Source organism: Patella vulgata, chromosome 2 (assembly GCF_932274485.2).
Source record: "Patella vulgata chromosome 2, xgPatVulg1.2, whole genome shotgun sequence".
NCBI lineage: Eukaryota > Metazoa > Mollusca > Gastropoda > Patellidae > Patella > Patella vulgata.
This window is the reverse complement of record NC_065880.2, coordinates 614005-637223: the sequence shown is the minus strand read 5'-3', so window position 1 is coordinate 637223 and position 23219 is coordinate 614005. Positions and strand designations below refer to the sequence as shown.

At 36.9% G+C, this 23219-nt stretch overlaps 2 protein-coding genes across 8 annotated transcripts in view; both read right to left on the bottom strand.

Annotated features, from left to right (window-relative positions):
• LOC126811618 (reticulocyte-binding protein homolog 2a) overlaps positions 1–23219 on the bottom strand; it is a 170665-nt gene that overhangs the window by 17768 nt on the left and 129678 nt on the right. For 3 of the 4 annotated variants that reach the window (XR_008786127.1, XR_008786125.1, XR_008786126.1), the window contains exon 5: positions 22371–22520. Coding sequence is in view for 1 of the 4 variants with exons in the window: in XM_056099002.1 (XP_055954977.1) it covers positions 19155–19234; positions 22371–22520 (230 nt within the window). In the remaining 3 variants the exon portion in view is untranslated. Of the gene's footprint in view, positions 1–17799; positions 19235–22370; positions 22521–23219 lie in introns of those variants that run through there. The other variant, XM_056099002.1, reaches the window with a different exon arrangement.
• LOC126811616 (uncharacterized) overlaps positions 1–23219 on the bottom strand; it is a 316159-nt gene that overhangs the window by 270788 nt on the left and 22152 nt on the right. The window lies entirely within an intron of this gene.

The window sequence follows — 23219 nt, the reverse complement described above, 5'->3', positions numbered from 1 at the left end:
TACTGCTGGAAGTCATGGCGACCGTCTTCATTACCTCAGTTGGTGAAGAAAACTAAAACTTTACACCTGCTTAAATGATATGTTTATTTAGTGTTACTTGTGTCTTCTATTCGTTTTGTTTAATTTTTAAATTTGCTCGATATTCAAACCACGGATCTCACTTTAGATAGTTGACTGAAAATTAAAAGTGTATTCTGTTATTTGACTGAGTCAGAAACGCAAGGCTCCATATTGTACACATTGTCGTGCACGTAATAGAACCCTTGACAGACAGTTGGAATGTCGTGGAAGACTAGATGGGAATGTCGCTGTCTGAGTAAACTTTCCCTCATAGTACACTGTATGACGTATGTCGATCTTCATTAGTCCTGTAGAAGCAGAAAAGTAGGACGTTAAACCCCATTTCATGTTATATCACTTAATCTACATTTAAAATAAATAGTAACACATAATATAAGATTATGTTTGGGTTTTTTTTCAGGAGGTAAAAAATGTCCTTCCTGTGATAAACGAATGAAAAATGGAAAGTGTCAGCTGAAGTAATGGAGAATAGATGTGCACATAAACAAGCTAAACAAAGAGAACTAGAAGAAGTTGTAGATTTCTTTAAAAAATTGAAATAATTTAAAATATACCTCTACTTTTGTAGATAAACATACCAAATATGTATATTCCACAATCTTGGCTTCAAATTTACAAAAATATTTATTTACATTGTATTCAATGTCTGACATTTGAGATATTGAGGAATCCTTTACAAACTACAATATTGTAAAAATTGAATCTCTGGAAGGCGTGTCAGTATAAAAATATTCTGTTGAGTATTTTACAAAGATATGATAAATTAAAAACGTGTCAATATTCGGAATCTTCTACAGATGATATAAATGGGGTATGATCAAAAGTCAAGGCCACCTGTAATCTTCTGTTTTATCCGACTTGGGAGATTTTCTAACGTTAATTTTTCTTTCTTAAATATGCAATATATTGTAATATATAGAATCCGGTCTTTTATATAGGCCTATTGTAATATTTGATATAAAACTTACAAGTTCTACTTACTTGTTAGCCTCCATCTTGTGTCACGTCCATCTTAGCACCGACTTCTCAGATTGTTACATATATTTCTATTTGATCATTGTTAACACTAGTATTTCATCTTGGTTGTTATAATAATTATGTTTTATAACCAGAGTCCAGCTATGTGGTTTTTACTGCGAGAACTTCGCTTTTCCACATTAAACAGTGGATGCTTTTTCCCACAGGGTTTTTTTTCAATCCGCTGCGATGGCATCAAACAGCTGGATCTCCTATTTTAACTTGTTTTAATTATGACAAAGTGAGAAGATGACCAGCCCTCTCTTCTCTTCTCACGACAGCGATGTTAAAACTGTGTTTTAAAGTGACTTTTAGATATACAAGAACTTTTTATTATTTAGTGTTTTTACCTATTTTCTATATATTACTCATTCACATGTAAATAACTTAATTAAATCAACCTGTCCATAATATCGTGCAATAAACAACAATGTCCTAAGGGCAGATAACTGTTCGTTGTATTAATATGTAACCAAGAGATAAAACCGAAACTTTTTAACAACTAAGGTATATTCACAACCTTTTAACTAATTAGAAAGGTGAGAATCGTGGCCGTGATGGAACTTGGTCATACATGTTAATGTTACAAATGTCATCATTAATCGGCAGAATATGCCGCCATTATCACCGGGTTAACCAATGTGCGACGTCAAGGACGTTAAGGGTTTGTGAACGTTATCTCCCATATTTAATATATTATAGAATGATTTACTAACTGTATTTTATTGTTATTCATGTCATGACATAACCTTGAAATAAAGGAACGGGCATATTGAACGTATTATTAGTCTTAGTCGTTAGACATTGAAGGAGGAAAACAACAGAATATAAGTCCAGCTATTTGGCTATCCCACTCTCCCATCCCCACATTTATTTTATAGTAGACATCGATACGGACAGGGTGTCGATAACCTTACAATATAAGATTTAGATAAAGAGCTGACAGTTCTTGCTATAATAGTTCTTGTTGCTTATGGTGGGCCTATAGGAGGCGTGATTCAAGCTCCTGTCTGTTTTAAAAATATTTTTTATAATTCTTATACTCATCTCATAAATTATAAATATTTTATATTAGTTAATAAACAATGTAATATTGTTTTTAAATCATTTATATATAATGAAAAATCAACATCCATATGTATACATATTGGTGTGCACGTAGAAAACCCATTGACAGTTAAAAATCGAGAAAGAGGTTCATGGAAAGGCCACTGTCTGGGTAAAATTCTCCTACCTCACATTGTCCATAAAACCATAGAAATAAACATTACAATATGTTTTTTTGCTAACTGTCAGCAGTCTTTTTACACGCTTGCCACTGTGTTCACGACTAGACGTGGGTTTTTCATACAATCCAATCTACTTGTCAGCCAAAAAGGTGAAGATCAGGCTTGGTATTTTCATTATATAACTGGTTTTCTAGTTTAGATAACGCTGGTACGAAATATTTTGCCTTGGTTTACTTATCAGTAGGCCACGGGTTTGATTTTTATGGAAGGGAACAGTGTCTAGTCATTCGGGTGGGACAAAAAAACGCTGCTGTCCGGACAGAACAGTGAACCGGTAAACCTGATTTCACTTGAATTGGGCCAGGGCTTGGATTTTATTTTAATTACCTGGATTATTATAGGAAATACGTCCACATAACAGCCATGTCTTGACAGCTTCTGATCCGAAAGCAAAACATTAATAATGTTAAACAAATTTGACATGGTTGCCTTCAACCTCTATCCTGTTCGGAAAAGAAGGTTGACTCGGGAACAGAATGTCCCAAAACTGAATATTTATAGGATTCGTCATCCTTTTATACCAGATGTGGAACAAAATCATTCAAAACCACAGCCTCTAACTGTGGGACGGAAGGTTATGGAATGCCGAGTATCGATTTTGTCCTCCAATGACTTCAATACTTCATAGTAAATTCGAAAGAGAATCTGTTAGAACATCGTTGTAGGACGCAGGGCCTGGCAAGGACAGAGCCTAGTGTTGTAGGACGCAGGGCCTGGCAAGGACAGGGTCTAGTGTTGTAGGACGCAGGGCCTGGCAAGGACAGTGTCTAGTGGTGTAGGCCGCAGGACCTGGCAAGGACAGGGTCTAGTGGTGTAGGACGCAGGGCCTGGTTATCTAGCTGTTTGGATGGGACAAAAAATCGAGATTCCGTGTACAAATAGGCAGACACGTAAAAGAACCCTTGACAGTTGAAATTCGAAATAAGAGTAGACTGTAGCCTCTTATACCACACTGTAAGGTGTAAACTGGTCTTCATTATTCCAGATATTAAACCCCATTTCTTTAAGCAGCAATCGAGTCACAAGATTTATGACAAATGGGGGGGGGGGTAACTCTAAACGGTAAGGTCATGCAACGCTGAATATGGATAGGATTCGTCCTCTGATGACCCCAGGGCGGTTGGATGGTCAAACACTTCCAGTTGCATGGTTTCGATACCCCACATGCACGTAAGTAAGGTTACCTCTCACTGATAAAGACCCATACTGGCAAACAAATTATTGATATGAAATTGGACCACATGTTAGTCCCGAAATGTCATGGTTTAAACCCTGTTTATCTTTCTTCCTCGTGCATAGGGGTACGGCCAGGGGGTGGGTGGGGCAAAATGACTTTTCGGGCAGACAAGTAAAGTAAACACAGAAATTATTATTAAATCTAGGCGGCAAACAAAAGTGCCCGAACTCTAATAACACACTAATTTGACACCAAATAATTACACCTCTAACTGCATGCTGGCCACAAACGGTGCCATCTTTAGTTTATTTTATCGCTGATAGATGGCCCTGGGATAGCCTGGTACAGAATCAACATGTCAGCCCCCCAGTGGAAGTAGGCGAGTTTGACTTTCCGACTGGCAAAGTGCTATATCAGTTTAGTAAAATGTTTGTTCCAGAACATGTAGAAATAGTAGTCAGTATTTTTCAAAGAATAAGAAATAAACGTGGCCACAATGCACACAGTAGTGACCCTATACATGCCATATATTTGTTGCCGGTATGCACCAAGATGCAAGCTCGAAACATATTCTTCCAGGTGTAGTAGAACAACGTGTGTGAAAAGCAAGGTCTTCCCCTGGGGGTCACGGTGGCTTGGTTGGCAAGACGCTGACTCGCTAGCCTGGAGGCCGTGTGTTCAATCCCTGCATTGGCATAGAAAGTTCATCCAGATTTTCCGGCCTGGTTCCCTCTTGTCAGTGATGCAGGATGGAGGGCCTGACAAGGAAAGCTGTCTAGTCGTTCGGATGGGACGAATAACCGAGGTCTCGTGTACATATTGGCGTGCACGTAAAAGATCAGTTGGCAGTTGGAATTCGATATAAGTGTAGGCCGTAGTGCTGCCGTCCGGGCAAAATTTCCCTCATAGCACACTGTATGGCGTATGCGCGTCTTCATTAGCCCAGTTAGGAGCAGAGCAGTAGGACGTTAAACCCCATTTCATTTCATGTCTTCCTCTGTTGCGATGGGACATCCAGCTGCTCTACTATGACTGTCATAAGCATAGAGATAAGATAGGTGGAGGCTACTGCTGGCCTGGTATATGCCTTGCTTGTGGGGCAGAGAAAATCCCTTTGTTGTAGTTTCTCCTCAAGTTCAGACAATCAGACATTAGTAATGTTAGTGCAATATGTCTTCTGTTTGGATTGGCCAAACATCCGCACACTGCTAAAAGTTGATAAAATTGTTGATAAAATTCACAGCATGTCAATGTTACATCTGAGCACGACAAGTATTTTCCACGTTTGTCTTCAATTCCTTCCATTTTGTGCATAGTTGCATCAGATGTGTGTCCCTACCGCCACCCAGGGCTGCATGGTGGCATCAGATGTGTGTCCCTATCACCACCCAGAGCTGCATGGTGACCCCCCCCCCTCTACCTAAACTCCCAATTTAGGAACCATAATTGAAAAAAGTGTATTGGATATGTCTAATAATGTGAAAATACATGTCTGGTTGGAATTTGCCATTTCTGGTAAAAGAACAAATTGCTCTATGCAAGAAAGGGTTAAAACTATAGCTTCTATTCACAACGTTGTCGGAAAAGGGGACGAGGAAAGTCACGCAACGCTGACCGACAGACAGGGTGACGACTATATACGCCTGGGCGGTCCCTGGGCCCTCGCCTCAAGTCCTAGAATGGTAGCCACCCCAATATAAAAATTGCTTCCGCCGGCCCTGTAGAACACAGATCCTATTTCTATTTATAGTTCAAATTTCTTTTATTAGTCTCCGAGACATTTTAAATAATTTCTTTTATTAGTCTCCGAGACATTTTAAATAAACCACATTATTTTTAAAATACTCGTATTGTTTAGGAAACTTGATGCGAGGTTTGCACTGAATTATGAGGAGATATCACATTGTATGGCGTATACCCGTCTTCATTAGTCCATTTTGAGCAGAACGGGAGTTTAAAAATCCTATTTCATTTCATTTCCATCAATTTTAAAATGTCTATAATTTGACATTTGTGTTGATTGGTGAATCAATGAAAAATACCATATTAAAGCAATGGTTATATAAATATGTTTTTATTGTATTTTTTCTATTGTATTTTTTCCAGTTTACAGTGGCGGATCTTGGATCTTGGATCTTTCCGTGTAGCCCCCCCCCCCCCCCTAGCCCCTAAGAAAGATTGGAAAATTGGACTGCCCAAAACGCGTTTTTCGTTTTCCTGCTACTCCAGCACGTGAATACAGCAACTTCAATGTGGTCCAATATAGCCTAACTTAGGTGGCTGACCTGAATTCCTAACAGCTAAATGTTTAGTCCACGGGCCAAGGCCGGCCTCACCGAGAAATCAAGGGATGAATAAACTACTAGACTGCTAAATTTCAGAAGCCTCCTATGTTGCATTTTCAAAATCGAGTTAGGGTAGGCTCAATGCGCACACAAAAACTTCTAAGCTAGCTAGCTTTAATGACTCGAAGATCTTTATTTCACTAAATCCACAGAAGCAAAAGTTATGAAAATGTCAAATTTCATTAACTACTATGTTGATTATCGATTTAAAACATGTTGCAAATTTCACTCGAATTCGAGGCGAGGTTCATGGGTTCAATAAACACAGGGTACGCCCACGCTGCATCAAAAATTACCCAAACCAGCCGCCATTTTGGATTTTGACTGCCATATTGGATCATCCGTTTGATCACAATGAGTCCATTGACCAACAACGACATATAACACATGGGTTATTTTCATCAACAATGTTTATAAAACCCAATTTCAGAATACAAATGAGTCCGTCATTGCTTGCCGCCATCTTTTGGTAACGACGGTGACTCAGTGAGTAAGACATTGGCTCATTAATCTGGACGTCCCGTGTTCAATCCCTGCGTTGGCCAAGAAAGTTCAATAGGATTTTCCTTCAAAAGTTATGCTCCTTTTCCGACAACCTTGTGAAAACAACATAGACTATAGCTTTTAATAGATCTTTTTGAAATTCGGTGTGGGTTTAACATCCACTCGACACAAACCATTTCGGGACTAACATGTGGTTCAATTTATATCAATAACTCATTTGTGCTGATAATAGATCTTTATCAGTGGGAGGAAGTGGGAGACCCGGAGAAAACCCACGACATTGAACAGGTGGGGAATCGAAACCCTGCCTCTTTGCGCGTTTGACCATCCAACCATCCTGGGGTCATCAGAGAACGAAACCTATCCATATTCAGCATTGTCCGACCTTACCTTTTAGAGTTATTCCGCCTTTGTCATAAATCTTGCTAACATGGCAGCTTTTGAAAGAAATGGGGTTTAATGTCCTACTTATCTGCAGCCTACTCTTATTTCAAATTCCAACTGTCAAGGGTTATTTTATATATACTGAAGTCCAAAAGAAAGTATACACACTAAAAATATGACTAAATTTGTTTAAATCAAAAAAATGTGATAAAACTACACTGAACATGTCTGGTGCTTCCAAACTCAATATTTCTAAGCAAATAAAAGGCAAAACAAATGAACATTGTACCAAAATACCGCATACAATGGAAAAACGACTTTGTTTGAAACAGGACGAAATGAACAGTGTATACTTTCTTTTGGACTTCAGTATAGTAATAGATTATAGCAGAGGCGCTAGCCTCAGACCTGAAAAAATAAAATTGAAAATCTCCAAATATAAAACTGAAAGAATACACTGAATTCGGGGAGAAAATTGATATGGACACCTTGTGGTCGAAGGAAAGGGCCCTTGAATCGCCCGGATAAATTCAAGCAAAGCACTTCGCAACAGCGTTAGGTAAACCAATTAGAATACCAAGCCCGACCTTCACCTGTCCGGCTGACAAGTAGTTTGGATGGTATGAAAAACAGAGGTCTAGTCGTGAACACAGTGGCAAGACTGCTGACATTCATTTAGCAAAAAAACATATTGTAATGTTTATTTCTATGGTTTTATGGACAATGTGAGGAAGGAGAATTTTACCCAGACAGTGGCCTTTCCACGAACCCCCTTCCTCGATTTCCGCTGGGGTTTTTTACGTGCACACCAATATGTATACATATGGATGTCGGTTTATTCATTATATGTAAATGATTTAAAAACAATATGACATTTTTTTATTTACTGATAAATAATATTTATAATTTGTGCGTTGAGTGTAAGAATTATAAAAATGTTTTGAAAACATATAGACAGGAGCTTGAATCACGTTCCCTATAGGCCCACCAGAGGCAACAAGAACTGATATAGCGAGAACCGTCAGCTCTTTATCTAAATCTTATATTGTAAGGTTATCGACACCCTGTCCGTATCGACGCCTACTATAAAATAAATGTGGGGATGGGAGGGGAGGATCGCCAAATAGCTGGACTAATAATACGTTCAATATGCCCGTTCCTTTATTTCAAGGTTATGTCATGACATGAATAACAATAAAATACAGTTAGTGAATCATTCTATAATATATTAAATATGGGTGTCCGGCGTGATGGGAGATAACGTTCACAAACCCTTAACGTCCTTGACGTCGCACATTGGTTAACCCGGTGATAATGGCTGCATGCTCTGCCGATTAATGATGACATTAACTGGTTATATGTCCACTTTTCACTAAAAATGAGATATTTGCATAAAAACTATCTTTGAATCAACAGGTGCTATGTACTGTGAGCAAGATTTAATTCAGAGGCGCCCTCTAGTTTAAATTGCCAAAAACACATAGGCTTTTGTTTAAATTTCAATCCATTCCCCCTCACAAAGTTCTATGTCCACTTTCACCAATATAATTCCTGGGTCTGGTGTCATGTGGTCTTTTGACAAAAAAGAGACACCAGCATGACTGTATTTCTAGAGCAGAAAACTCGCCGTAAGGCCCTCAGAATATTGTCCCAGAATGAAATTCTTAATCTGTTAGAAAGGTATTGATTGTTAGGCAATTTAAGACAGCTTAGGCCTAATGATTTGTTGAAACCCTATTTTTATTTTGAATGATCGTACACAGTAGTTCAGTGCATAATGATGGAGATGGAACTAGTTGACATCAAGGCCCAAGGGATCTTTTACGTATATGCCAGTCACGGGACCTCGGTTTTTCGTCCCATCCGAACGACTAGACAGCCGCTTCCTCCAGGGTAGCGAGCCAGCGCCTTACCCACTTGGCCACCGTGGCTCCCTACCATCATAGGCTTACAGTGTAATATATTTATGATCTTTATCAAATGTAGGGGAGAGCGGGGCACATTGAACCAGTTTTTTGACATACATGGTTGTCCTTCCATATCAAATGTTTTTATTAGAATATCTCTTTACTTTATTGTATTGTTTGAAGACATGTCATAGTTGCTATTGCATATCACATTTTAATCCACTTGACTGTAATTGTTCAATGTACCCCGCTGTACAAAATAGTGGGGGAGGTTTAACCACATAGTGGGGCACATTGAACAGTGGTAAAAATTCATTGTTAAACATAGATCTGAATTTGGATCACAAACCTAGTCACTTGTTTCGTAGTGATCTAATGAATCTGCAAACAATCAGTGTTTATTTAAGAACAAATATCCACAGATTTGACATCCGTGCAACGATCGAAACAAGCAGGTGTCCGGATTCCCTAGGCTCCTACAAATCGCCGTAAATGGCAGTTTGGTGGGATAGTGGGATCCCAGTCAACTTTTGCAGTGAATCAAACCAACATTTGTCCAATATTCTGTCTAAATTTGGACAGCCTGATTTGCTGACAAGCGACTCTTAGTCAGGAAGACCCATTGCACCCCTGTATGCCACAGCCAAGTTTCGAACGCTGCTCCCATGAAGTTTTAATTCCTTTTATATGACAGGCCTACAGAGTTGGATCAATTGATATCCTACTATTGTTTTTATTTTCAAAGATATTACAAATTATCAAATGATATATAAACTATAATGCACTGGGGTACATTGAATCATGGTTCAAAGTACTCCATTGACAGTGGTTCAATGCAATCTGCCACATCACAGTTTCATGATCAAAATTTAAAAAAAATTCAATATGCCCTCTATGGATCAACCCCCTGTTTATCTGGATTGTAGATTAGACATATATATAATGAACTGATTTTAAGTACAGGAATTGCCTAGGCTAAACAGTTAACATGTATGGAAAATGATAAGTGGAAGTAGTGCATTTTCACTTTTAAGAGCTCTTTTGAAAAAAATCATTGCCTAAAAAATAATTGACAGCATGTTGCTACTGCCTATTGACGGGGAAATAGGCCTAAGAAGTTATCTCACTTCTGTGTAGTCTTGGGTTGCCTAGTATTATTTATAAAGGAAATATCCATGGTGGTTCAATGTACCCATATGTTCAATGAACCCCGGTCTCCCCTACATCTACTCCGTGTTTAACAGATACATTACAACTTCATACAACCCTTTAATACTAATAATAGCAGCTATAAATATAGGTGTCTGTTGATCACCATTCACCTTGTTGACATCTACACCAGCATCAACTAATGTAACTACACATTGTAATAACAAATCACGTCTACCTGGTTTGTCATCATTATCATAGTAATCTAAAAGTTTATATATCAGGTTGTCCTTATAGCTATCAACACCATGTACATCTACTCCATGTTTTAACAGATATATCACAACTTCATACAACCCTCGTTCAGCAGCTATCAATATAGGTGTATCTTTATCATCATTCACCTGGTTGACATCTACACCAGCATCCAGGGGTGTAGCCACGCTGGGTGGCGCCTGGCGCTTGCGTCCGTCAGTATTTTTTGTCGCCCAGCACAAAGAAAAAATCGAAGAAAGCCGCCCAGTCGTATTTAAACCCCTTCGCCCTTCTCTGTACACAAACTTGCGCTCTAAATTTACCACGGCAATTAAACGGCAAAGCCATGGTAAAAGCCGACGTACGCAAACCATGTCTGTCACGGCATAATTTATTTTTGTGTGCCATAGTAGACCCGTTCATCCCAAATTAGTTTAAAGAAAGAAGTATTGGTATTTTGTTTATTTATATTAGAAGTTGTGTAGGTCTATTCATTTCACAATTCTACGGTCTTTTAAGTTTTTATATTTGCCGTAAATAGGTCACCCAACATAATGTATATCAACAACTCCGTCTTCTAACAGACAAACCATAACTTTATAAAACCCGTATTCAGCAGCTATAGGTAAAGCTTGCATCTTATCTTGTAATGATAATATTTCTACGACTTCCTGTATATTTCCATCCTTTTCAGCTTGACGTAGTTTAAACCGCAACCTAAAATATATTAAAGATGTTGTTTTAGTTTTAAAGATGATATAAATACAATAACAATGTAAAAATTCGCCGTATTCTGTCTTATTAATCAAGAATTAATCAATACATCTATATTATAAAACAATTCTTATATTTAAAATATGTAATTGTCTAAATATACATGAATTATTTATACCGTTTAGTTAGAGTGTTATTAGAATCTGTCTACCAGAGATGATTTAACGAACTCTTGAATAGCCTATAGATGTCGACATTAAATTCACTGTTGAATCTAGTAAAGTAAAACTAAACTTTCTCGATGTCACGGTGAATCTTTTACCGAATGGTCAAATTGAAAATGATATGTATTATAAACCGACAGACACACATCAGTATCTCAATTTTAATTCATGCCATCTTTCTCATATCAAACGTAATATTCCGTATAATTTAGCCAGACGTGTGTGCACCATAGTTTCACAATCGGATATCAAATAGATGCGCCTTAATGAGCTTAAAGGTTTTCTAAAAAAAGCAACACTACCCGGCAAAACTAGTAGATGATGTCATTCGAAAAGCTTTAAGTTTAGATCAGAGCAAATTAAGGGGTCCAAAAACCCACCACAAGAAGATGGTAAATCTATAATTAATAATAATCTCCATATTCTTAAAAATAGCCCGATTATGGATGATGTAATAAATAAGACAAAAATAATAAATAGTTTAAAGCAGCTTGGCTAAATTACTAATCTCATCAAAATTCGAATCAACTAAAATCATACCCACAGTTAACAAGTGTAATGAATCCAAATGTAAAACGTGTTCAATCATAATTGAAGGTTCATCCATAAATATCACGGACAATTTTACATTTCATGTAAAACAACCAATGACTTGTAAATCTGTTATAATTTTCCGGGCTGTAAGGGTAGATATATCGGAAAGACCATAAATATGCTTAGATTAAGAATGAACCTCCATCGACAACATATTCTTAATCCGCTATACAGGATAATACACCTGAGCCGACCCCTCGATGTTTGTGGCAAATGCAATTTTAATGTCTTTCCGTTATATCAATTAAACAGCAAAAACAACTATCTATTAGAAGCAAAGGAATCATATTTTATTAAAAAATTCAAAATATTCCTTAATTCAAGGTGTTGCTTTTTGTTATATTAACATTGTAGTTGTGTAAATTATAAATGTTTAATTAATAATTTACTATATATTGATTATTTGTATAAATTCCCCCCCCCCACGTGCAGTTGGTAATAAACACTAAACACTATCTTGTAACAGTAACGGTAAAATAATGGTAATAATAATTATAAACACTACCTTGTAACAGTGAGATTGTAAAATAGTTACTTGTTTCCAAGAATTACACAAGTATAGTTTCTGAGAAGCCAGTATTCCTCGATATCTGCTGTTTAAAGTTATAACAGTTATATCATACATATGACCTATATCACTTCGTTCACAGTCATTATTTACATTATAAAAGAGATATTTTCAGTATACGCAGCTATTGTCAAGTTGTTGTGCAATACACATGCGTATGTACAAATGAAATGAAATGAAATGGGGCTTAACGTCCTCAGTTCTCCGTTTGTGCTAATGAAAACGGACATACGCCATGTAGCTTGCTATGAGGGACATTTTGCCAAGACAGCGGCTCTATGGCCTACGCTTATCTCGAAGTAAAACTGTCAAGGGTTCTTTTACGTGCATGCCTATGTGTACAAGGGATTTCGGTCTTTCGTCCCATCCAAACGACTATACGTTGTTGCGTGCAAGGTCACCCGCCCTACAAGACAGACAAAGCAGAATCACGCCGGAAAATCTCGATGAACGTTCTCGGCCAAAGCAGGGATCGAACACGGGACCTCTAGGTTAGCGAGGCAACGTCCAACGCACTGAGCCACCATGGCTCTGTATCAGCCTTACGGGTTAGCGTATAGTATTGACAAGTCCCTTAATTACTTAAGAATGAATGGAGAAAGAGAGAGAAAAAGGGTTTAACGTCCACAAATTAGGTCATTTAGGGACTAGCATATGGTTCGATTTTTTTTCAATAATTCGCTTGTGCGTAGGGGTCTTTAACAGTGGGAGGAAACCGGAGGACCCGGAGAAAACCCACGAGGTTTAAGAGTTTAAACAATATTTTATTTCTTAGTGAGTGACAGCTATATTTAACATACATGGATACAATAACAAGCATTGCTGCTTATGTAAAATCGCTTCCGTAAATAATGATCATTGAGAAGATAGACGACTGGATATGTTTGATTTACAAATTTTACAGGGTGCAGAAGGTGAAGGTAAAGATCCCTTGGAATGAACATACAATACACATACAAGTAGATTATAACGGTAGATATTCAATAAGACGATGTCGATGCCAAGGCCCAAAATTAGTTAGCCAAGTTTTATGAGTTCGCCTGCTTTCTGAGGGAGGAAAGGTTTGGTAATGATCTAGGCACTTTTAAAGCGTTTCGTTAGTTTGATAAGTCATGTACGATTTCAACGATGAAGGAATTGTCCTCAAAAGAAATATCCGTGTTTCCAGAAAGTATCGTTTGTATATTTTTATGTTCAAAATCTAATTTATTTATTGTTATATTTCGCTTAGAGTTGTATAGTGGACAGTGTAAGAAATAATGTTCACAGTCTTCGACACCTTGACCACATAAACATGAGGGATTTTCCGATATGTGCATGCTTGATTTTAATTTAGTTTTGAATTCAGAATTAGTTTTTGAATTTTTTATTGGAAGACTTATATCATTCCACTGTTTAACAGAAGATGGAAAGAAAGAATTCTGGTAAAGTAATGTTCTACAGTTTATTTGCTTAATTATTTGGTTTGGGTTTCGAAGACGGTTGGGATGGTCAGCGGATAAAAGAGGTGGAACTATATCGGTTAGATATGTAGGGACTAGTCCATTTAAAATTTTGTAGAAAAGTATCATTTTATGTTGATAGCGTCTTAATTGAAGCTGACAGATTCCAGTTTCCGTATAAAGTATGTTATGAGAGGTACCACATGGAAGACCGGTTATAGTACGCAATGCGTCGAGTTGAAGTTTTTCAAGTTGGGTAGATTTATCTTTAGAACAATTATTCCATACACAATCTGCATAATCGAAAATTGGAAGAATGAATGATTTATATATAGTTTCTAGCGTTTTTCGTTTTAGACAGTATTATATCATTCGATTTAAGTGTCGGTAGTTTATATTCAGAATTCCCCTATTAAAAGACACGTTTCTGGGTTTTTTATCAAAGACCACCATTTTGATTCATTAAAGTTATTTTCGTTTATTAATTTGTTAGGCTTGGACAGGCGAACCTACTCCTTGTCACATACAACCGGGGAATCGAACCACACCAGTTCAGTCATTGACAAACCTTATGATAAAACGCGTTCGCCCTAACCATCCGGCCATCCAATCCCCCAAGAATGAATGGAGTTTAACGTTCCACCTGTCAGCACTGGTTCGTGTTAACTTTGAAGTTCCTGACTAATGAATATAGTTTGTCTATTTATGACTTTCACCCGCTCCCCCGTTTTGAATCTTATGTTTTGTCTTTGATCTCGGATCGACGAAGAACGTTTGAATTGATACATTTATTTGCTGCCAGGATTTGGGTGAGTATTCATAAATTTGAGTTGGACTGATCCGGAAGTAAACAAACGTGAATTAGGAATATTGCGTACTAAAATGACGTCACAGTCTATTATAGATTTCTTTGAACGGGGCTAGATTAGATCGAAAAGGTCAAACCCGTCAATGGTGAGAGAGTGAAATCGTCATCTAAGGACTAACGTATGGTTCAATGTTATCTCAATAACTCGCTTGCGCGTACCCGTGGGGGCAATTGGAGGACCCGGGATAACCCATGAGATTGGACAGGCGAACCTTCTCTTTTTCACGTACCAGCAGCGAATCGTAACCACGCCACTCAATGGCAGACCTTATGATACAACGCTTTAAACAATTCGGCCACCCAACACACATCAGTCTTAGCCTGTCAATACGATTCGAGTTGTCTCCCTTGACCAACACGGCGTCCTACGTTAAATATTACAACTTCGATGCTACCAATACAAAATATGTCCCAGGGTAGCACCAGGGTGTTGGTAGCACTTTTAACCAGTCTAACAGAAGTATGAATTGTATTGGATAGGGTGTTATTTTTTATTTTTAAAAAGGGTCTTGGGTGAACAATTTTAAGTTATATGTAAATATTTTGGATGATGGACAATCTTTTTTTTTTTAATTTATTTTATTTATCAAAAGGCATAGAAATATTAAAACAAATAATAAGTATTATAAAGTATAACTATATTATCCTACTAATAAATTTCACAAGGATTTTATCATCAATAATTTCTATATATGGATTTAATTGATATAAAAGTTGAAACTTGGGTAATAATCCATGATGTTTCATATAAATATAAACATTATTCATATGATCTGTTAAAACTGATTTAAATACTGCACGTATTTCTAACTTGTGATTTTGCTTTAAGAAATACAACCTTGTCTTTAGAACAGCCAATCTAGCAGCCGAGAATAAAAATACTAAAAATAAATTATCAGCTTACTTTCGGACGGGATATCCAAACATGAACCAAACCACATAATCATCTCTGCTAAACTCTTTGCTCTAAAAATTCGCCTAAATCATGTCATATATGACCTCGTGTAATGATTTGACATATTTACAGTCTAGTAAGATGTGCCTCAAAGTTTCAACACATTGATCTTCACATAAGGTACAAAAAGGATCGGGAACTAATTTAGCTATATACTTCTTATAATTAGTTCATTAATAATGTGTACAATCTTGTAATCAGTATCTACAAATTCAGAACATTTGGAAGGATGGAATACCGACTTCCAAACATTCGACCAATCAACATCATAACCTAATCCCCCTCCAACAATCCAGATTTTGTAGGTGTACCAGACAATATATACCTAAGAATTTTATATGCTGAACCAGATTTTATGTCGGTCAAGACAAAATCTTCATCCTGAACATTGAGAACAAAATCAACAGTGTAACTCAGATCATGTGAATCTTGAGCATTTGTATTGATGATATCAACCCACTCATTTGTCAATGCTTTTAAAAGTGCAGAATTGTGATTTTTAACCTTGACATTTTGAAGCCTCTGGAACAAGGCTCTTAATTATGTGTGTTTTTGTTGTTTTAGATGTCTGTTATGGAGGATTTCAAACCAGGTTATTCATTTTCTTTTAAATAGTTCCTCTTCGTCGTCAGGTGAATCGGAGACATTTTTCTCCATCTATTATTTCACGGTGGACGAAACTGACTCGTTTGATACGCGTAGGAAAATAAACAAGATGGCTCCAGAGTCAAGAAAGGGAGGATTTGTCCTGTATCTGATCGAAACTTCAGTTACTGAAAGAGACATTAGTTCATCTGCCACGGTACTCCTCTCCCTCCAATGCATACTGGGTTTGTCGGAGGCAGGAGGCAACGCCTTGCTTTGTTCGGGCCCGCCATACACATGACCCTGATGGCGCTGCTTTCGATGACTTCAATCTTGCTCGTTGGTTGCACTTAATGATGGGATTTCTGTATTCAATCTGCAGCTTGTTGAATTTGCATGATTTAGATGTCCTACTAAATTACCTGGTATCCAAATAGTTGTATCCATCCACTGACGTTGATTCTCCGTTTTCTGTGGAGGAATCAGCCATAATAATAAATTGTGGTCGTGCCCTTTTGGAGAGGCCAGATGGTCCTTTAATAAATTCACCCCTAAATGGAATCTTTGCCCTTACCAACTGGAGAATAATGGGAAGAATATTACATCAAGTTCCCATCGACATTCGTCGGACATTAAAGTCTGTTCATATCTTGAGGAATATACATAGGTGAACTATTGAATGAACCCATCGTTAACCCCTACGTATTTACAGACTCCCATTGTCATCTTGATCAACACCAGTGACCGGCTAAATTCAGTAGTGGCTAATTTTGTCCATCGATCATCTTGGCATTTAACACAAGGTATAACCGACCCTACCACCTATTTTGCCTATGGACTACATCTGCATTTTGTTTCCACCACCACCATGGGCCAAGATCCCAAAACGTTGGGGAAAATGATAGAAGAGAAAAAATGTGTGGCTCTTGGGGAGATTGGACACGACTTTACCTCCAGGAATCAGTCATTATGCCAGGAATAATTCGTCAGAAGGGTCTTGCAACATTCTGATCCTAAACAGACAATTATCATTCATAGCAGGGATGCTGGAACTGGCGATGCAGCAAGGCAGATTCTTCACAATCTAAAGCAGATGCGACTCGCAACCAGACACATACACTGACATTGCTTCGTAGGTGATGTCCAAGAGATGCGCCGCTGGTTGCAAGATTTAGCAGATGTTTTCCTGGGATCACCTCTGCTCTTCAGCGCATTGATTTGACTAGGGACATGTTCGAATCTCGCGCACCTTGCCTAGCTACATCTCCATGGGGAGTGATGGTCGTTGCCAAAAAATTCGCTCAGCTCCGTAACATTCCTGTCAGAATACTGCTACACATAGTTAATAGTGACTTCCGCCGACTTTACCATCCATAAACACGACTCACATAAATTGCATATTTCGTGATAAATACTTCTAGTTTTTATTGATGTTAGGAATATGTTTGCTAACTTCATTTAGAATCCAGGTGCTGGAATACAGGTGAGAGATTCTGCTTGATGTATATTATAATTTATGGCTGTAACATATGAAGGATACGATTCATGGATGTCTGGAACAATTTATGGCTGTTATTCTTTACGGTTCCGGTGGAGTTGCGGGGGGGGGGGGTGCATCCCTCGAATTTTGTATAACACCCAACCCAAACAATCAAGATTAGAGATTCATCAAAGCTATTCCCAACTATTCAGAGGAGGTTACTCTTGTGTTCCTCTAGTAAGTAACGACTAAGACTAATAATATGTTCAATATGCCCGTTCCTTTATTTCAAGGTTATGTCATTACATGAACAACAATAAAATACAGTTAGTAAATCATTCTATAATAATATGGGTGTCCGGCGTGGTGGGAGATAACGTTCACAACACAAACCCCTTAACGTCCTTGACGTCGCACATTGGTTAACCCGGTGATAATGGAGGCATATTCTGCCGACTTACTTATGGTGACATTTGTAACATTAACATGTACGACCAAGTTCCATCAAGGCCACTATTCTCACCTTTCTAATTAGTTAATAGGTTGTGATTATACGGTAATTGTTATAAAGTATCGGTTTTATCTCTTGGTTAGCTTTGGATATAACGAACCGTTATCTCCTCTTCCGACATTCTAGCACCCTTTATATAGGAAAATTAGACTGTCACGTGACGTTATCAACCAATGAATAATTGTCCCTTTTCTGAATGTCGCCACTTCTTTGAAAAATAGCCTACTTAAATATTAAAACGAACTTGTCCGTTTTACTTAAATTTGACCAGGAATAATTTGAGATGTACAACAAAAAGATTGATTATAAACAGACAAAATGGACAATAACTATTGAACCGAGTAATTTGATCAAATGTGATCATACCATGTTTAATTATTCAAGACGTAATAGGTAACAATATAATCCAGTTGAACTACGTCAACCCTGGTCATAAAACATAATTATTATAACAACCAAGATAAAATACTAGTGTTGACAATGATCATTAAACAAATAGAAATATATGTAACAATCTGACACAAGATGGACGTCTACGTTGTGACATATAAATATGTTCGTAACTAAGGACCATTTTAATGCAAGATTGAACATTTTGGAAAAGAAGTATGCAATGATATAATTTATAATAAGTGTACATTGAACAATAATAGCCCTATATAAAAGACCGAATTCTATATATTACAATATGATACATCTTTAAGAAAGTAAAATTAATGTTAGAAAATCTCCCGAGTCAGATTAAAAACAGAGTAATCAGAAGATTTTACCTAAGATTACAGGTGGCCTTGACTTTTGATCATATCCCATTTATATCATCTGTAGAGGATTCTGAATATTGACCAATTTTTAATTCATCATATCTTTGTATATACTCAACAGAATATTTGGGGGCCTGACACGGCCCCCAGTGATTCAATTTTTACAATATTTCATATATTAGAGACATTGAATACAATGTAAATAAATATTTTTGTAAGTAAATTGTAAATTTGAAGCTGAGATTGTAGAATATACATATTTGGTATTTTTCTCAACAAAAGTAGACGTATATTTTAAATTATTTCAAGAAATCTACAACTTCTTCTAGTTCTCTTTGTGCCCATCAATTCTCCATTACTTCAACTGACACTTTCCATTTTACATGATAAATTCGTTTATCACATGAAGGACATTTTTTACCTCCTGAAAAAAAAAAACCCAAACATAATCTTATATTATGTGTTACTTTTTATTTTAAATGTAGATTAAGTGATATAACATGAAATGGGGTTTAACGTCCTACTTTTCTGCTTCTACAGGACTAATGAAGATCGACATACGTCATACAGTGTACTATGAGGGAAAGTTTACTCAGACAGCGACATTCCCATCTAGTCTTCCACGACATTCCAACTGTCTGTCAAGGGTTCTATTAAGTGCACGACAATGTGTACAATATGGAGCCTTGCATTTCTGACTCGTCCAAACAAGAGAATAAACTTTTTATCTTCGGTCAACTATCTAAAGTGAGATCCGTGGTTTGAATATTGAACAAATTTAAAACAAAACAAAACAAATAAAAGACACAAGTAACACTTAATAAACATATCAGAACATCAAGTCAAAAATTAAAATCACAAAATTATTAACATTTAAAATATTCGCCATCCGCACTCCTTATCCTTAAAATGGTAAGTATAATATAAACATGATATTATGGAATAAAAATGGATTATCCCTGGCACATTCTATTATAATCTTGGTTTATTTTGACCAAATGAGATCAAAATGGTCACTTTCTACTCAGTTAAAGAAATTTGTCGATGAGTGAAGCCGATCCCTAATTTTTCTGGATCCCAAAACTACCTCATTTTGATGGTCACGCAAGTCACAAAAGTGAGTATATTTCTTTTATAGCACCCTTTTAAAATAACTTTATTATTTGACAAATATTAATGATAAATAAGCATAAAAAACTGAATATCTGAATGAATTTTTGTAATGCTATCAATTTTTTCTAGCGCAAAATAAACTACTTAAAGTCATGTCACGCGAGTCACATGTCACACGAGTCACGCTATATTGTTCTACTTTTAACTTTTTTTTTTTAGCAACTTTAGGGCAGTAATTCAGTTTGCTATACTGCTTGTAGCCTAACATGTTTTCATTCTAAAACTAATTTGTTGTTTTCTTTCCAGGATGTCACTGGTTGCTGAATCTTTTTCGGGTAAACGGTCCGATATAGCAATTTACAATAATTACTGCCAGAGTTATGGCTTTTGATCACTTTGAAAAATCTTGTGGACGCTCTAGAGGCAAATGTTAATATCCGATTGACTTTAAATTTATACACAGTGTTTAAGGTCATGAGACAAAGAAGCCTATTTGTTTTCAGAGATTTCCGATAATTACTGTCAGAGTTATGGCCCTTAATCACTACAAAAAATCTTGTGGACGCCAAAGTTAATATCCGATTGACTTTAAATCTGTAATCAGATTTTAGTGTATTATAAATGTTTCATTACAGAAAATTAAAAATATGCGACAACTCTTGTTGACTGCCCGGACGATTTAGCTGCTGTGGGCGTATGTTTCGTTGCCTGGCAACCTATCTTTAACAATTTTAGTGGCGTATTATCTATACTAGAGAAGCTTGAATCGCTGTGTCTATTGTATTACCAAACGTGTTTCGTCTTGTTGAACTTAACTCAGTATGTTTATAGTCAAACATTTGCTTCAGTTTAACAAGTTCTTATAAATCCCAAGTCTTCATTAAGATTTCGTACCGTTTTTTCGGGCATACCTATCATAAGAGAGCTTCGGGCATATTTTCGGGCATGCAGTGGAGAAGAAAAAGACGAGAAAATACTTTTCGGGCAGTGTGGATCTCATAGAAATAAGTTAGTTATATTTTTTCTCGAAACGTTAATAGGAAAAAAAGGTCGTCGAATTTTTCATTGCCCGAAAATAAAATTTTTTGGGGGGCGGGGGGGCAAATGCCCCCCCCCCCCCCTGTCCCCCCCCCCCCCGGCTCCTACGCCTATGGTATCATCCAAGCTTCAAGGATCAAACCAACTATTATTTGCGTAAAGGGGAAGGCCCATTTAACAAAAAATGCAGTCCAATTTACCAATTTACCAAACTCATCTGCGATTGTTGAGTAATGAAAGCTAATCGAAATCGAATAAAAATTATGAACTCTAACGTTAAACTATAATCCAGAGAGAGAAGAGAGAGAGAGAGAAGAGAGAGAGAGAGAGAGAGAGAGATGGGGTTTAACGTCCACTCGACAGACGACCATACTCTTTGTCACGTACAACCGGGGATTCGAAACCACGCCAGTCGACTCAATGACAGACTTTATGATACAGCGCGCGCACGCTAACCATTCAGCCATCCAAACCCCTATAATCACGAACTGCCCGTGCAAAAATTGACCCCAATCGACAAATTTGGGATATCAACATTTATATTTCAAATTTCATAAAAAATATAAAAATATTTTAATGGGAGCTCTGAAGATTCGACTAGCTAAAAGTACTATTAACAGGAGCTATGGCATAAAATTACTGTTTAATATTACACTTATGCCAATATTTATTGCGAGAAAGATTGTAAATGTGTTTTTGTTGTGTGTGTAATATTTATATAATTTAATCATTATCTTTTATCTATGTCCTGAACTGAGAAGACGATGTTGTTTTATTATATATCGGTAGTGTTAAACCACCTCTGATGAACAGTGTGGTTTTATTAGATACTAGCAGGATACCCGGCTTCTCTCGGGGGTCTAACTCCGAAACCGGAAGTGGTAGACTAACGCCACCTGGTCCGAGCTACCCCTATACCCCAAATTTCAGACTCGGGGCAGACCTAGTGTAGCCGCCAACCCCGTACAGACAGACAAACAGACAGACAAACGACAGTCACAAATATTACTATAGATTGGTAGTTTAGAATCACCTCTGATGAACATTTACCCATACTTTCTTCGATTTCTTTCGTCCGAGTAAATTTCCTACAAAGTCTAACATATGTTGCTCCTGACAAGTTCGAACTATACTACAACTAATTTAGTCAATATATTTTCCCCACCATACCCCTCGCTTGATCAGAAGGGACATTGATGATCCTAAACCAAGAAATCATTCATCTGCCCTCAGCCTTTTGATTTTTTAAAACAATATTTTATTCAACATATCTGAATGGATCTTTGTAACACCTCTGTCCATCAACATTTTGATGATGGGTATCTAATCTGTGTTGAACAGATGGTGATAGACAGTTTTTTACTAGTCCATACATTAGCTACCTTATTTATAATCAGTGTAAACTATACCTGGTCTTGTATTGGATGACATAATAGTTGGTTGCGTTACCCCATAAGTCCCATCCATTTCGAGTGGTTCTTGTTTAATCGCTAGGCCTACTGGGTCACTCGTTCTAGCTGTCATATCTACTGCTATATCAGTTGTTTTAACATGATCTTCTAAAATATAATATATAAACATGGTATTAGGATATAAGGCTGTGATTCCACTAGTTATAGGATGTAGAATATAAACAGGTTAATATATAAACATGGTATTAGGATATAAGGCCGTGTTTCCACTAGTTATAGGATATAGAATATAAACAGGGTAATATATAAACATGGTATTAGGATATAAGGGCGTGATACCACTAGTTATAGGATGTAGAATATAAACAGGTTAATATATAAACATGGTATTAGGATATAAGGGCGTGATACCACTAGTTATAGGATGTAGAATATAAACAGGGTAATATATAAACATGGTATTAGGATATAAGGCCGTGATACCACTAGTTATAGGATATAGAATATAAACAGGGTAATATATAAACATGGTATTAGGATATAAGGCCGTGATACCACTAGTTATAGGATGTAGAATATAAACAGGGTAATATATAAACATGGTATTAGGATATAAGGCCGTGATACCACTAGTTATAGGATATAGAATATAAACAGGGTAATATATAAACATGGTATTAGGATATAAGGCCGTGATACCACTAGTTATAGGATGTAGAATATAAACAGGTTAATATCGTAAATCATCTTATGACCCTAAACACTGGATAAATGTAAAGTCAATTGATTATTAACTGTAGCGTCTAGATCATCGAGAAGGAATATACCTTTCAATAAAACATTTAA